Source organism: Harpia harpyja, chromosome 16 (genome assembly GCF_026419915.1).
Source record: "Harpia harpyja isolate bHarHar1 chromosome 16, bHarHar1 primary haplotype, whole genome shotgun sequence".
NCBI lineage: Eukaryota > Metazoa > Chordata > Aves > Accipitriformes > Accipitridae > Harpia > Harpia harpyja.
In genome coordinates, this window is record NC_068955.1 from 15,884,966 (window position 1) to 15,901,901 (window position 16,936).

Below are 16,936 nucleotides of genomic sequence, written 5' to 3' on the forward strand. Positions count from 1 at the left end.
CCTGTTTAAGTGAGGTCTCTTAGTCTTAGTGTCCAATGCAGCTGGGGCCTGGGATGCAGAGAAGGACGTAGAAGGGACTTATCGCACATCTGGCACAGTTGGTGGAGAAGGCTGCTGCTTCCTCCTCCTCCTCCTCCCCAGCTTCCCTTCTCACCCATTAACTGCTGCTTTAAAAACCTGCCTGCGGAGGCTGGAGGAAAGGGTCGCCTTGCAGCTGCAGTATAAAAGACTTCTGGTACCCTTACTAAGCAACACAAAAATAGGTTTGGGGTTTCGTTCTGGTCCCCGCTGTGAAAGAGGCCGGAGGAGTTTCAGTGTCGTGTCATCTGTTGTTCCGCTTCTCTCCAGCAGCTTAGATCCTTCCAGCAGCCCTGCGATGCCGGCCCCATAAGCCGGTCAGGATGGCAGGGTGAATCAGCAAAAATAAAATCGCTGCAACATGAAAGGAGTTTTGCAACAGAACGAGCTTTTTAATTACAGAAATTCATTCACAGGTAAATGTTAGCTTAAAACTGATTAAATTATGATTTCCCAACTTGGGAAAATTTGAAACTGGTGCAAGTAGTTGCCCGTACTTCTGGCGTAAAGGCCTGATTTCCCACATCCTTTGGATGAAGAGGTGGCTTGGATTTGCACTGGCTGCAACGATATGGCAATCTCTTAATTACCAAATGGTTTCTCAGGTTGCTGGGTGGTTTCAAAAGGAGGTTTCACCAGTGGCTTTCAGCTCCGCATGTGTAGCAAAGCATTAGCCTCTTTGTGTTGCACTGCTTGTACTTGGAGAATAAATGTGAGGTTTTAGCTTTTTGTGGGCGGGGAACGCAAGCCACCTATGCCCACTCCAGTTCTCCTGCAGTCTTGCTCTGCTTGAAACTTTCTTGAGAGGAACCTGTTTGCTCTCCCCTCCTCATGCTGGGAAGAGGAAACAGAGTCTTTTATGCTTTGTTAGTGAGCAAGGTGGTATCTTTTGAGATGGTGATTTTCTAACAAGGCCTGGGGGTGCAAAGCTGGAATTAACAGTTGCAGCTGTGAAATAACAAACATTGCTGCACCTGGGGCTCATTCTTGAAAAGGGCAGCTTCCTTGCTCTCTTCACTGTGTATGGGATTAGCACTGGTCTTCTGTCTGTAGGTCTTCCTCCAAACCAGCACCTTTGCAACACCAGGCGCAGCATTGCCTGGGTCTCCAGGAGGCGAATCCTGTCTTTGCATGCAGAAAACCAGCACGTGCACATGCACCTCTTGTTCCTGCGGGTATGCAAGGAGTGACCCAGCACTTCCCACGTAATTTCTGAAGTAGGATTGCAGAGGTCTTTCTAGTGGCAAACCAAGCCTGTGGTTTTTCCAGGGTGTGTTTGTGTCTGTCACCGCTGCTGCTGGTGCGTGTTGGGGCAAACTCTTACAGGGTCCAGTCCGTCTCATCTGAAGGCAATGCTTAGATGCAGGCTTAAATCCTAGAGATTTTAATGGGACTTAAACACAAGCAGAAGGTCTGTTCAGGTGCTTTCTGAAACCAGACCCGAAGCATACAGGTAGTTTCCTTTTGTTTTTTGATTCAGTGGGGCTGGATCAGGATTGTAGCTGCTCACGGGGGTCTTCCAAGGGCATTTTCAAAAAGCAGTGATTTGGCTGTGAAAACACTGTGAATAATCTGATGTCCTCCTTGCTCTTGCTGTTATTCTGCCAGGTACAATCACTTTAAGGTAAGCGCCGAGCTTTTCTCAGTCTCTGAAGTCCATGGGAAAAACAAAAAAGGGGGGAAACCCCTCCCCCTTCCTTAACGTTTTTCAATATCGTGACTCCTTCCTAGTGTTTATGTTCTCATCACACAATAACGGCCGCTCCCCCCAGTGAGACACTGCTCTCCTTTGTCTGAGGCACCACGCAGGCAGTAGCACTCATGGGTTTTATAATTTATTGCTGCCCTGACGCTGAACCCGCCCAGCCCCGTTTCTGCTACTCACTGTGGCAGAGCGTTAGCTGGAGCTCCCATCTCAAGCAGCGTCAGCCGTGGTACCTGAGGCCACTCGGATGGTTGCCGTCACCATGGCACATCCAACCTTCAGGCGGCTGTAGGACGCTCACCGCAGCGGGGCAGCCACCACCAGCTCGGAGGCAACAGTGCTGCCCTGGGGCTAGCTCTATTACTGATAAAACTTTTTTTTTTAAGCTAAAACTGTTTTCAATGTTTTTCAATACTTTCTGTTGGGAAGCAGTCTTGCCTGGTGCTGATTTCAAGTACTAGGGGTGAGAGAGCAGGGATGATTGAGATAATTTGATCACAATGTTGGGAGGTTCATAAATTGCTGGGTTGTGTGTCTTGAATGACGGGAGCGTAAAGGGTCAGTGTGGGCCCTTGGCAGCCTGTTGGTTTTGCAGTTCTGTTATGAAATGGACTGAAATACTTAAAGTTTGTTTAAAAAAACCAACCAAACAAAAAGCAAACAAAACAAAACAAAAAAACAACCCCAAGAACCAAGAGGACCTTGATACACTGGGGCTGGTGTCACTCACATGGGGTGCAGCCCCAGATCTGAAGGATTTAGGGAAAAAACTCGTTGCTCGTGATTAACTGCCCACCTGGGTTTTCTGCGCTTCCCTATAAGCATCTGGTGCTGTGCCCCAGTCACAAAGTGATGCTCCTGGCTGCATCTGAGTAGTGCAGAGGTGGCCCCAGGGGGTTTATGGCTTGGTTGAACAGGAGGCTCTGATGTCCCCCTGCCCACTGGCTGAGCAGGATGTATAGCACCCATACAGCTAGACTTTTGCTGTTGTTTTGGGATGTGGAGATGGGAAATGAGGAAGATGTGAGCGGTGTATCTCCTGTTTTAAATGTTTTGTGCAAGGACCCAATGGAAGCACTGGGATCGGAGAGAAGCAGCTTTGTAAGGCTTTGCTTTTCCTGAATTTTTTGTTCCATGATGGGTTTTGCTCTCTCTCCTTCTGTCTGTTCCCTCAGTGATGGACCAAAAGATGGTCAGGGTTTGCCTGATCCTCTTGCAATACCAGAAAGTGGGGGGAAGTGCGCGTATGGGTTGTTTTTTAAATATATATCTTTATCTATATCTACATATAAAATCTATATCTACGTATAGATATTGGAAAGAAAAGGTGAAAACCATTTAGATAAAAGCCTCCCCTGGATCTTTGCACATCAGCGGTCTCCAGAGACCACCGGCAGTCAGAGGGGGAGCGGCACCTTCTTATCTTGTGCAATTTTCCATGGGGGACCTCAAGGCCGCTCTGGTTTGCAGCGCTGGCTGGATTTCTGCAGCTGGGATTGACTGGCTTGAGGAAGACTGGAGAGGAGGGGAACTGACATGCTGTGAAGGAAATCCAAAGCTGCAGCAAGCTGTAAAGACCGTGTTAGATACAGCAATGACAGCCTGGTCAAGCATGGGATGGGGGCACCCCATCTCACCCTGTGCTCGATCCACGTGGTGGGAGTTGCTCTGCAACCTGGCTAAAGCACCCAGAGCAGTTTCCCCTCCTCTGTTTCATTGCAGTTGCATCGTTGCTTTATCCAAACCCAAGCAGTTGCATCTGCCCCCCTGCCCCCTTCTGACATGCTGTGAATGTGTGGGGAGGAAAGGGAAGTCGGAGATAGCAAAATGCAGAAGTGTTTTTCTCGCTGGAGCAAGGAAGGATTTTGAGTGACTTAACCACTTTATTCCAGTTTCACATCTTAACTGATTAACTTGCAGTTTATAGCTAAGCGAGGGAGTCTGTGGTAGCTGCTGCTGAAGGGATGTTTCTGAGTGATGCTAGTGAGTACATCCTTCTTGGTGACTCTGAGAGAACATGAAGTGCTGAGGTTGCAGTTTCTACTGAGGCTGCAGCACATGTGCTTGGTTTGGTACCTTGAAGGCACAAAAAGCCACAGGAGAGGAGGATCGTCCTTCTGATAGCCATGCTCCTCTTTCTCCTCTGCCCTATCAAGAGCATTCCTTTTAAGTAGAAAGGAGAGCTTGTCTTTGAGACAGTCCTGACATCTCTTTTCACTACATTCTCCTTGAGCTCCAGCTTTGCAGAGGGATTTTTGGCCAACGACTGTTGTAAAGATGGTTCACTGAGTAAGTCTCAAACCGTTGTGCTTGATACGAGTCTACATTAGTTTTCCAATGTACATCTAAGCGACTAGCTCAGGTTGCCTAGGCATGGGTATTCACTGGCAGTGGGAGGGTGATTCATTGACACATCTGGCTTGCAAAGGGATCAGGAACTGAAGGCTGACCTCCTTGTCTGATCTTTCTGTTCCAAATCCAGTTACAGATTGTGCTGGTTTTGGCTGGGATAGCGTTAATTTTCTTCATAGTAGCTGGTATGGGGCTGTGCTTTGGATTTGTGCTGAAAACAGTGTTGATAACACAGGGATGTTTTCGTTACTGCTGAGCAGTGCTTACACAGAGTCAAGGCCTCTTCTGCTTCTCAGCCCACCCCACCAGTGAGCAGGCTGGGGGGACACAAGAAGTTGGGAGAGGACACAGCTGGGACAGCTGACCCCAACTGACCCAAGGGATATCCCAGACCATAGGACGTCATGCTCAGCATGTAAACCTGGGGAAGGAGGAGGAAGGGGGGGACGTTTGGAGTGAAGGCGTTTGTCTTCCCAAGTAACGGTTACGTGTGATGGAGCCCTGCTGTCCTGGAGATGGCTGAACACCTGCCTGCTGATGGGAAGTGGTGAATGAATGCCTTGTTTTGCTTTGCTTGCATGCGCGGCTTTTGCTTTGCTTATTAAACCATCTTTATCTCAACCCATGAGTTTTCTCACTTTTACTTTTCTGATTCTCTTCCCCATTCCAGCAGCGGGGAGTGAGCTAGTGGTTGTGTGGGGCTTAGTTGCCAGCTGGGGTTAAACCACAACACAGGTAAAATATTATCCTTGATAAATAACCTAAGTCAAAAATGTCGATTTTCCTCTTGAAGGAGGTAAGACTGAAATTTGCTTTAGTTTCTAATAGCCAAGGGCAAGAACACTAATGGCTTAGTGTAAATGCCTTTCTGCAGTCATAAATTCTGCTTCTTGGGGGATAAAGGATTTAGAGGATGATAAACAATCTCAAAATTCCTTCTTTCTTTTACTTTAAGTGAAAAATGTTACTCTATTGAGTCAGCTGGAGTCAGCAGCATCAATCTCAGTGGTGATTTTCCATTTGTTGTATCCAGCAACCCATCGATATCATCCCTAAATGAATGTTTCATTAAGGAACATAGGCGGAAACGGGAGACGGCAATTATATTTGACTAATTTAGAGCTGGAACTTTTCACCCAACTTCTTCCTGGAAAAGAATTGCTGTAAGGTGTGACCTCCATATCACTTAACCTGGAGATTTTTCTTAAGCCAAAGCCCAGCTGATGCTTCGTCTTCAGCTATTGGTTTTTTACTGACAAGCATCGCAGGGGCAGTCTCCTTCCAAGGGAGAGCAATCCACTTGACCATAATGATGCTTATGTGTGGGGGCAGTGTAAGACCTTTCAAAAAGAAGCCCAGACAGACTTTCTCTTCTCCAGCTGTGTGCTCTTCTCCATTATGTGCTAACTACTGTCTGAGTTAAAGGATGGGGCACAGCTGTGGTTTTCTTAAAGCATGTTATTAACAGTATCAGCATAACCACGCAAACTTAAAAGGCATCATGTTTCTTAACCATGAGAGAAAGCACTCTGATTATTTTTAATTTTTTTTTCTCCAACACCTGGTGTAAGAAATGGAAAAAGAAAATTATTTTGAGGCAATGGTCTCAAAGTTGCCCATCAATGGAGTGTGCGATGGGCATCTGTTGAGGATGGCAATTGAGTACAAAGCAGTGCTGCAGTCTAGCTCTTCACTGTGTTATGTCCCAGATCAAAGCAAAATACAGGGATGAACTTGCACCTGGTGGATAAAATTATGTTGCAAATAAGGATAGGTCATGAAACCACCTGGTGACTGTCTCATGCTTTCAGGTTTTATTTTTTACATTGTTAGGCATGCATGAGTTAGCATGACATTTTGGGCTGGATAGATGCTGCCACGCACAACCAGTGCTTCAGAGCTTGGCTGTAGCTCTGAGTATAAACATGACCCCATCCTAGGCAGAAAAGTTGCTAAAATGATGGTTTGTTAGTGCAATCTTTTGCTCTCGTATGTCTCTTATTAAACTAGACCTCTCCTATGCTCTGTGGCACAGTCTCCTGCACAGAAGGAAACAGCCAGTGATAAATACTGAGATTTAGTACTTTATACCTACCTCTGAAATATTTAAATGAGAAAGCTCTCTGCAGGAATCTTTGAAAACAGACCGCTGCATTGTACAAAGACAGCAATTTTCCCCTCCAAAATCAAATGATCCTAGCAGAAATCAGAAGGATGATGTGGAGGAACTACAGTCAGCTCTTGAAGTCACTCTTTAAAAAATGGTTTTGTAGTTTTATATTCCCTTACTAGGATCTGAATAGTGTATTCAGATAATAGCTGGATATAAATGCTAGATATAATTGCTAGATAGAAATGCTGAGAACGACTAATCAGCAAATTGTACTCTTAGGCTTGCCGAGACACACATTCTAAAAGGAAATTATTGCTATAAAACACTTTCCATTTAATCCCTTGTGCTTTCAGTTCTTGGAGGCTGCTTGACAAAATGAAAAAAAAAAAAAAATCAGTAAATAACTGAGAAGCCAGCTCAGAAACAGGGTGCAATTAAAGTCTTTAGTAGTCATTATGTACCTGGAGATTACCCTCATCGTTGTCACCGTTACTGTAGTCGAGCTGACTATGAAACGGTGACTGCTCGTGCTTTCTTCCCTTATTGTTTCCAACAGCTGGAATAATTTTCTGCCACAGCTTTGTTATGGGCATCTTGTTCCTTCGATTCCTTCCTATCCACTCTTATCTTTCAAACAGCCTTAATCTCGATATTTAATGTCGTTGCATGGTACCTAACATAACGAGGAAGGTGCAAACATGCACCACTGCATCAGGCAGGAGCTCTCCTGATCAAAGCGATGCTTTCGTGGTGTCATGCAGCCGGCAGGAGCTTGCCAGTCTGGCAGCAGGCGCAGGCAGCTCTAGGCAGCGGCCAGCAGCTGTCAACATCTGGGCAGCTCACCTGCCTTCCTCCCAGGTTGCTTAGTGCAGGATGACCACCGGAGAAGCTGCTGAGGAGGACATCAGCCTCAGTTGAGCCCTGAGGTTTATTGACTTTCCTGCATAGTGAATTGGTTCTGATGGCATGGTCAGAGCCTGCTTTGCTGCTAGGGAGCCTGTGATGGTCTTTGCAGATGAAATATCACTGGACAAAGTCTCATCTTACCTTGGTTTAAGTTGAATACAGTTGTAAAGTAAGCAGCCAGATCCAGCCCAAAACTCACTGCAGTCAAAGGAGCATTTTTACCAGTTTTCATGAGGTTTTGGGGAATGTGCCCCACCAAGTCAGAGGGCTTAAAACTACCTGTCCCAACATTTTCTGGCCCAGAGTTCAGTAGACCTTTAGAAGTAGTTAAACTTCTGGATTGCTTTCAACCCTTGAACCCTTGCTTGAACATAGCAACTTGCTTGAACCATTTTTTAATTTTTTTTTTTTTTAAGTCATCCAAATTTAGGCCTTTTGGAGGGAAGCTCAGCACCCTGAGCCTAATGATAAATAAGAAAAGGCAAAAATTACACATGCAGCACCATTACCTTGCCGAGACCCATATTTATGTTGTCACAACACAAAATAGTTTTTACTCCTGCATCTTAGACTGGGGTTGGGATATTCGAAAAGTAATAATCTCTTGGGTTAAGAAGCTAGCTGCTCTGTTCTTCCTTCCTTCCTCAGCAACATGAGGCCGCAAGAGGAGGTCAAAAGATTATTCTTTTTTCATTATTCTTAATCCAATTCTTTACTGGAAATGGACGTTCTTTTTATTGAATCCATTAATTTGATTGCTGCTGCTGGAAAGCTATTTCATGGCCCACAAGAAATTAGAAAAGCTTGGATGTTTTCCTTTTTATTGGGGTGTAAGGTTTGTTCAGGAGAAGGATGGTGCATGAGTCTGCTAGGGATCTTGTCTCGCTGCTGCGCCCATCCCACTCGATGCACTCTGATACATGGGGGTGACAAAATGAGCATCCTCCCTCCTCACCTGCGGGGCACAGCTCAGCATCATGTACCTTGCTGCAGAGGATTTTTATCTTGGCTCAGAATATCTGTGCCCCGTCCGTCATCATACCTCTCTCGTTAAAGCTGGGTTGCTCCTGCCTCACCTACCGATTGCTCCATGACGGGTGATGGAGTGTCACAGGGGGACAGCAGTTTTGCTGCAGAGAAACCCCCAAACCCCTCCACTTCTGTGCCGTGTTGATAGCTGTGGAAAATCTTCCAATGTGAGCCTTTAAACTCTATTTCTGGTGGCATGGAGCCGAGTTGGACACAAGTAATCTTCTCAACCTCCCTCTCTCCCCTCCCTGGTTATCAACCTCTGTTAGTTTCTTGCATTTTGGACAGCCAGGCAGAGTCAAGCAATATTGCAGTAATGGCTGTAATCACCTCGAATGACCCTGGTTTCACCCCTGAGCAGACAGCGTTGGGTCTTTTTTTTTCCCCCTTAGAGTAATTTCCAAGTGCAGCCCCTTAAGACTGAGCTGAAAAGCTTCACTGAGAGATGTCTCTGTTGCTGGAGCGCCTGTCCCTCCCCATGCGGCCACCCGCTCTGCCTGTCTTGCCGATTGATTTTCCCTCCTGAAAGCCAAGCGCTGCCTGCAGGCCCGCTCGGATCCATGCCGCTGAGGAAGCGAGGGAAAACGAAAGGAAGAAATAAGGTTTTGACTCCAGGCGCTGAAGGCAATTGTCATACTTTTTCCTTCGAAACCCGAGCGGGAGTTGACTGGGATCTGTCAAGCTGTGAGTTCTCACACGTTTGGTAAATATTTTGGGTCTGATTCACCGCTGAATCACTCTGTTATTTTTTTGGCTCTATTTGGAGGAACTGCTCTGTCACTGGGATAACACCAGCCATCTGAGATCCTCTCACCTTTGTATTTTAGCATCTCACAGTCACGTGTGCCTGTCCTCAGAGTCCCCCATCAGGGTGGAGAGATGGTGTCATCCCTGCCCTGCAGAGGGACTTGGAGGCACGCTGGTCACAGGCACCTGCGTTCTTCTCTGACGCTAAATCCAAAACTGGCCAAAAGCTCCAGCCGTCAGCTGGTGAGACCCCGGCGTGATGCCGAAGGGTCCACACATAGCAGAAGGTGGCGCACATGCAGTACTGCAGCCTCTCTTATGGGACTCACCATGTCATAGGTGCCCCTTGGTGTGTGGTGGGTCATACAGCAGCTCCTGCTGCTGCGTGGTGGTCATTGAACAGCTGCCCTGCTTGTCTTGCTATACCTGGGAGAGCTTCTGGGTGGATGCGAGAGGAGCGTATTTCCCTGCAGAGATGACTGCGGTCAGTGTTTTGCATGTACAGATCTCTGCTTTCATTGCAGGTGGAAGACAGCATGATGGATGTGTACGATCTTGTGTACGAGGAGGTGAGGAGGAACACCTCCAGCTTCAGGAGGCACGAGCTGACTGCCATCCACGAAGCAGTAAGTTGTCTTTCAGCCTTAGCAGAAAACCTTGCCCTGGGGTATCTTCCCGATGGTTTCAGCAGGCTGGGGCTGACACCTGTGCTCTGCCTCATGGATGCTGCAGTGCCGTTTTCCCTCAGGAACCGAGCCCTCCAGCCTGCTGTGAGGTCTGCTCCTCCCTTCCTACTCTTCCTTTCCCAGGCTTGACCAGCCAGATTATCAACAGGAGGAAAGGGCTGCCTACCTGAGCATCGCTCTGCTGCGAGATCTTCAAAGCTTCCACGCTGTAGCTGATATATATGTATATATATAGTCTGTCTCGGCAGGCACTCTGCCGTGCTCCCTATCTGTTGTATGAGAAAGTGGATATACACCTCTGGTGTCCCCAGTCAGGTAGAGAGAGGGGGAGAATTCCACATTGTCCATCAGAAGTATTTGGACTTGGTTATTTCTGTTTATCCTTGAGCCTATGGCTGAGGAGTACTGGAGGCTACGTGGCCTCTTGCAGTGCTGGAGACTGCTAGCAAGCTGCCAGAAACCACCACCCAGGTCGCTGTTGGCGCAGGGGACTTCTCTGTAGCTCAGTGGGTGGCCAAGGGTGGTTGCCCGGAGCACAGGGAGGACGCTTGTCCTCAAAGCCACGGAAGATGAGTGAGGATGTCCCCCGTGGTGAGAAACTCCTGGGTCCCCGCTGAGTAAAGGAGATGCTGTCTCCTCTACGCACCAGGGTCCGTTTGGGTAGTGAGTTCATGGCATGCAGCGGGGCTGGACGGGAAGGTCAGCTCCACTCGCCTGTTTCCAGACACCTCCCATGCAACTCCCTTTATCCTTCTGTGTTTTCTTAAATCATCATAACAAGTACTTTCCGAAGCTGCTTTCACCCGTGCTTCTCAAAATGTAGAAAAGGGCAAATGTTTCTCATTGCAACGATGGTGGTGGCCCTCGGAGCCATGACTAGGCGTGGTGGTGCTTGCTCTGCAGGGCTGTGGAGCAGCACACCCAGAGTCCCGCTTGGCAAGGAGAACCAGGCACAACACCCAGCTTCATCGGTTGCTTATTTTAGCCACTTTAATTGATGGAGAAACAGTCCTTCTACTCTTCTTTTTTTTTTTTTTTTTTTTTTTTTTTTTTCCCCTTTCCTCCTTCTGCCAGAGCTCCAAGCTGTCCAGTTCACCATGGCTATAGGAAACTAGCTCCACAGTGGGTATTGCTGGGGACACCCCCACCCCCCCCGAGTCCATAACAAGAGCTGGAAACATGAGCCTGTGCATCCCTGGGTTTTCCAGAGCAGCCACTGTGAGAGCTGGTGTGACCACGGAGGGAGGGCTTGCCCCCAGCCCCAGGCAGCAGTCCTGGAGGACCACGGGCAAGTTTGCGGCTAGATCCATCCACCTCCCCTGAATTTAACCTCCATTGCTGGAGCTGTCGATTGCATACCTACGTGCTTTGCTCCTCGCAGCCCCGGTTGTATAGCCCTGCCTGGGGCAGCAGGGAGGAAGGGTGGCCCATCGCCAGCACCTCCTGCCGCAGCAGCTGGTGGTGAGGGGAGAGCCCTGGTGAGCCGCTGGCACACCTCTCCCTCTCTTCCAGTTCCTGTGCTGTGGGAAGCACTCTCCATTTGGGGACACGACCGATGTTGAGCACGAGACGTGCCCACCTGGCCAGGAGGGTGATGCGGAACAGGTAAGGGAAATGTTTCTTCCACCCCACAGTGGGGTTTGTGCTGCTACTTGCAAAGTATTAAAACCTCGCTGGTGTTTAAGTGTTAATGACAATTGTGGCTTTTTCGTGGGTTGGTGTTGCTGTGGGTTGGGGTTTGTTTTGCTGGGGTTTTGTTATTTCAATAAGGAGGCGTCTCACCCACTGGAGGAGCCTTGGTGGATCAGCAGGTCTCACACCCGCAGATGCGGTTCCCTTTGCAGCTCTAGAAAGCCTTCAAAATGCTTGCGTTTGCAGCCTGTCATTTCCCTCCAGCTTCCTCCTCATCTCCTGTGCGTGCAGAGAGCGTGAGATATCACAGGCGTGTCGGAGCTCAAAAAAAAGTTGGGCTTTTCCACGTGACACTAGTTTCTGAGGCTTAAGAAGTCTCCCACTAACAGCAAATATGGAATTTGCTGTAATTTGTTTTTCCCAGGGCATTAAATGGGTATTAAAATGAGAAATTCACGAAGCAGGATGATGATGCCCAGCAGTAGCTTCATCAAATACACTTCATTCCTCCTGTCTGCAGTATCTCAGAGAGGTTGATGGAGAAGCCACCAGTATTAGATTGCCTCTGCGCTGAAGCTGCAACATAGACTTCATACTCTCTGAGCAAATCTATTGTATGATTATTTTTCTTCCACTGGAGCAGCCAAATCAGCTGAAGTGGCTAAAGCCACCAGCATCAATATGTATGTTGTCCTTAGGAAAAACAAAACTGTGTTGCTACAGCTATACAAAAACATTGTTGTTAAGCGAAGATGTCAAGCTTACACAGTGTCTAATGGGACACGGTGATGCGCGGGGGTGCGTCAGCCCGCGGGGCAGCGTTTCAAAGCACTGCCTCTGGGAATGTCACATCTCAAAGCAGGGTCGAACTCGGCTCAAAGAGCAGGAAGGGAGAGCAAAGCAAAACCAGGCACCGTATGGGTGACTCTGTTCCCCCCCCCCAGCTCATGGTTTGTGTTTCCTCTGGTTGCAACCTGGGGCAGGTGGGTGGGAGGATGCATTTTGCAACCTGGGGAACTGCAAATTTTGGTAGCTGCACTACATTCGCTCCTGGCTTTGAGCGCTGTTACCTCGCTCTGCAAATCACTTCATCAAGGGCGTGCTCTTGCATTTTTTTAAATGGGTCTCTTGGCTAACACCTGGATTTCCATGGGGCCACTGGCATGCTTAAGGCTAATGTATATTAATGCTTGTGACACCTCGTGAAATAAAGCTGTTCATTAGTATCTTTGGGGAACGTATTTAGCATTATGGTGTGCTCTGCTTTTCCATCTTTTCATTTCCCTCTTTCCGTTTTCCAGTGGGTGGAAAGAAAAAAGCTTTTGCATGACCACACTTACCTGTGCGCGCACACATCCCCCACAGTCCAAAACGCATCATACCAAGAAAATCGTAGGCGTATTGTAGTAATTGAAAATACTGCAGATGTTTGTCTTCCCAAGTTGCAGCAAGCAGCAGAAAAAAAGGAGAGCTGCCCACGGAGCAGCCCAGCCGTGCAATGCTGTGTGCCCCCCTTGCCTCCGTTTCTATTTGGGGTCGTAGCAGCACTGTTGGGGGGATGAAGCCCCCCCCGAGCTGCTGCCGTGCTGCAAGGGGTGTCTGTCTCCTCCCAGGACTGCCTGCGAGAGATCCACAACTTTCTGAAGAAGTACATGGACTTCATCTCCACGCTCCTGGGTGTCACCATCGGCTTCATGGTAGCTATGTCTGTTCCTTTGCATTTTGGTCCCAAGAGGCAGGCTCCAGCGGGGGAGATGTATCCTAAATTAGTCACCAGAATCTAGGATTTCGGATGATTTTGGAGACTGGCAGCAGAGAAACAAGCGGTGGTAGACTCCACCCTGGAAATTAAGGAAGGGCCAGGACGTGTCTTGGCCAGGCTGATGGCCAGAGGGCTCTTCCTGCAGAAATAGGCTCGCTGCACGGTTTTTCTGCCCAAACTAGGCACGGCAGCTGGGAGCGGGGAGCAGCGGGAGCGGGGAGCAGTGGGAGCGGGCTGCAGAGCATTTGCGTTTCAACTGCCCAGACTCGCCTGTGCATCTTCTCCTGCAAGCAAGAGGCCATGTCAACTGGCACAGGGCTTGCGGATGAGGTGGGAAGCCAGCAGCAATTGTGGAAAAGGAGGTGCAGTAACAGCTCCATGTTTTAGGAAACTTGCTGCCTCTCCTTCCCCAGCACTCGCTGGCTGCCTCCCAGCTCAGCTTGGGAAGTCGCTTTGTGCGGCTGGAGCTGGAAGGTCTTGAAAGCTAGCTGGAGAGCTGTGCAGGAAGGGAAGGTCTCATCCTATTAACGACCACTAAGGAATGCGGTAAGGTGCATCTCGGGCAGTGGGTGGGTGAAGCACAGGCTCATGAGGAGCAGGCTGCAAAGGAGAGGAGCAGAGCGTGTTGCCTGGGCTCTCGGGCACTGTCTCTGAAGGAGGATCTTGCAGAGGAGGGGTAGGATCATCTTTGGAGGATGGCTTGGGTAGAAAGGGTCCTTCCTGAATTTGTGAGTCTTATTTGGGGGAGGACGAAAGAAAATATGAAATGCTGCGAGAGGAGTGTGTCTGTCAGCGGTGAAGGGGCTTGGTGGCTGCGTGGGGACGGTCCCTTTGGAGCTGGAGAGCACCGCTGATTAAAACAAGTCTGCTCGTATGCCCACCCACTGCTTGCCAGAGGTCTATCACTGTAATTACCTCTACACGAGGGCCCTGCACGTGTGGTGAAGCACACCAGAAAACGCCAGGAGACGTTTCTTCACCACGAAGGGATGTTTGGTCTGCTCTCATGTCTCCATGCTGTGCCCCAGGTGGGGTGACCTTTCCTGACTGAATGTCTGTCTGGAGATTGTTTTACTACTTGTGTCCGCCTTGGCACAATTATGGGTTAGAAGACTCTTCTCCATCTAAACAAAACCCAGAGGAACAAACCCTTTTGTATTTTATACTGCTAGTAGTAAATTAGGAAAACCATCAGGCATTGCTATGGGGCTATAAATGTAAAGTCATGTGTGAATATTTGGTGTCGCTTTCTAATTTTTCTCAGGTACAGGAGGAATTTCACTGCAGCTATATTCAGACAAAAGCGGGAGCGTTTTTATCATATGTATCTTTTTTCACAGCTTGATGCTATAGCCAGATAAGGCAGCTGTCTTTGAAGCGTGCGCGAGAGGAAATCTCACTGCACGGTTCACTATTGTGGTGGCAGGATGCAAAGGAAGCACATGATGAGGGCTATAGCTGCTCTCATGTCACCGTCCCTCGGCCAACAATGCACACATGTCCCCAGATAAAAAAGGCCCTTGCGCGTTAAGGCAGACTTTTAGGAAAAAGCACGTTGTTGCAGCCCTCGTTATCCTTCCCACAGCAGCCTTACCTTTGATATGTTGGCTGTGTAAATCCTGATGTGTGATATACCAGGCAGAATATCACAATACAGAGGAAGTATATGGTTCTCTGCATTCACAACCATTCATGTGCATGGGGTAAGGTTTGGGTTTTGTCAGGGTTTTTTGTTTTGTTGGGTTTTTTACTCCGAACAATAAATGAGGTTTGGTTTTTTTCTCCCTATGTTATTTGTACAAAAAGCTATTATGAGAGCGCTGTTTGTTTGCATAGAGGAATGTTTCATGGCAGGAATTTGAAATCTGAATTTCCTGGTTTCATCTCATTTCTTGATATTTTTAGGACTGGGTTTGAGCCGCACTCTGTTAATTCCAATCAGATGCTTTAACCATGTGTTGGGGTTTTTTTCTCTCCCATGTCGGAATTGGTGTTCACCATTTTACTGAAAAACAGCTCTCAAGAAAAATGTGACATCCTGATATTCAGATAATTCAGAAGTGCCAAGTGGACTAACAGGCAACATTTATGATTGCTTATTTGCACAGACAGAGCATCACAATCAGTTCGCCATTTAATTGTTTGTCTGTCTCATTTATTTCCTTTTAGGTTTATGGGATGATCCTGACTTCATTCCTCTGGTTCTCCATCCACTTCAGCAGCAACCTGGAACGGAAAGGCAGATACGTCCTGCGAGAAAGGTAGAAACCCGCCAGCTGGGCATCCTTACCAGGTAGAGCCAGCTCTTGGCACGGGAAGATGTCTGAAGTCACCCACAAAATCCCCCAGGAGGGCGTTGCGTGGGGGCAGGTGGTGGGACACGTGTCAGGCGCTTCCCCTTCCTGCACTACGAGATTTCGTGCATTTCCGAGCTGGTCAGAGCAGACGATGCTCTGCGGAGGAGCAGTCCCACACCTTCACCAAAAACAGACAAGGACTGAGACATGCACCTGGGCTCGGAGATGCAGATTGCCTCGCTGGGGGACGTACGGGCTGTAGCTCCACAAGCAGGACACAAACAGTCCCTTAGGACAAAAACGGAGAGAAAAGCCCAGCAAGAACTACAGCATTAAACCAAACTTCTATTGCGCTGTCATCTGAGCTGTTCCCTGTGACCCCCAAAGACGCAACGTTTCTAGGAAGATGGCTTTGGATCATAGCCCAGGACCGTTCTTGTGCAATTGGCAAATACGTGGATGCGAACCGTGGCATTGCTGATAGGAAATGTGCTCTCCTAGCCTGGACACTTGTAATGAGTGACTTTGGGCACATTTCTGATCATGCTCGAGTATGTAGGCATCCAATGATCATGACTGTTTTTTCTCTGTTTTCAAATACTGCCAGAGCTTTTGGTAGAGATCGGGGGAAAAAAATCGGAAAGCAGTGCATGAGCTTTGAAACAAATGACCAGCATAAGGGCATATCTCCCTGTTATTCCTCCCTGCTAATGCAATACACCATTATTTTTTAATTCTTAGGATTTAGTCAACCTCCTAGAGCTTGATGCCACACAGATTTCACAGGAGCTTGTTCAACTTCCAGCCTTAGCTCTGTGTTTATCTAGCTTCGCTAGCCCACCACACTGCTGTGCAATACAAAAGGACTTTGACATTACACATACATGCAGGACTGAAGTTTGAATCTATAAGAGAACAGCACTGATCTCCAGCCAGGTCAAACAATACAATGTCCAACTCCATGTCTCTTTACATCACCTTATCAATAATAAACAGAAATTTGAAAAGCCTCAATCAACTGAAGAACTCTGCTCTCAGTCTAGCTCAAACGATGGCTCCCTGCCATGCTTTGCCCTCATTGCAAGGAGGCAGAGCCGCTTCTGAGCTGAAACCCATCATTGCAACAGATTTAGCACCTGCTGGAAAACCTGCTGTAAGCTATATGGCTATGTGAAATGCCTGTTGAACCAACAACAGCTTTCAGCCCTCTCCTTCGTTGTGGCTTTTAGCCATGCAAAACAGTAAGTAGCAATTGTTCACTGAGGTAAATGTGGAAACCCCCATGCTGATGTTCGGGACAGGTCCTGGCTGTACAGCCTACAGCACCTGGTTAGCATTTCAACATGGCTGCAAATATCTTGCATTGGAAAGAATTGCGCTGGGGGATGGGGAAAGGGCTATCGCTCCTCGTCCCGCTCCCTTGGAACCAGCGCAGCTTCACCATTGACTTCACTGGAAGCAGGATCAAGTTCAAATTGCTCCAGAGTATTACTCAAGCTCCCCCCGGGCAGTCACCAACACGCCTTGGTCTAGCAGTGATTTAGTGGTGATACGCACTTGCCAATATACCCACTTTCTAGCAGTGGGGAAAGATTCACTTATATGTATGTATGTACTGTGAAGTGTATT

At 48.1% G+C, this 16,936-nt stretch overlaps 1 protein-coding gene across 2 annotated transcripts in view; it reads left to right on the forward strand.

Annotated features, from left to right (window-relative positions):
- Nucleotides 1–16,610, forward strand: part of TSPAN32 (tetraspanin 32) — a 33,355-nt gene extending 16,745 nt beyond the window's left edge. The window contains exons 5-8 of one of the 2 annotated variants that reach the window (XM_052811844.1): nucleotides 9,455–9,556; nucleotides 11,129–11,221; nucleotides 12,862–12,945; nucleotides 15,180–16,610. In XM_052811844.1, the coding sequence (XP_052667804.1) occupies nucleotides 9,455–9,556; nucleotides 11,129–11,221; nucleotides 12,862–12,945; nucleotides 15,180–15,275 (375 nt within the window). In that variant the 3' untranslated portion in view covers nucleotides 15,276–16,610. Of the gene's footprint in view, nucleotides 1–8,575; nucleotides 8,868–9,454; nucleotides 9,557–11,128; nucleotides 11,222–12,861; nucleotides 13,229–15,179 lie in introns of those variants that run through there. The other variant, XM_052811845.1, reaches the window with a different exon arrangement.
- Nucleotides 16,611–16,936: the final 326 nt, after the last annotated feature.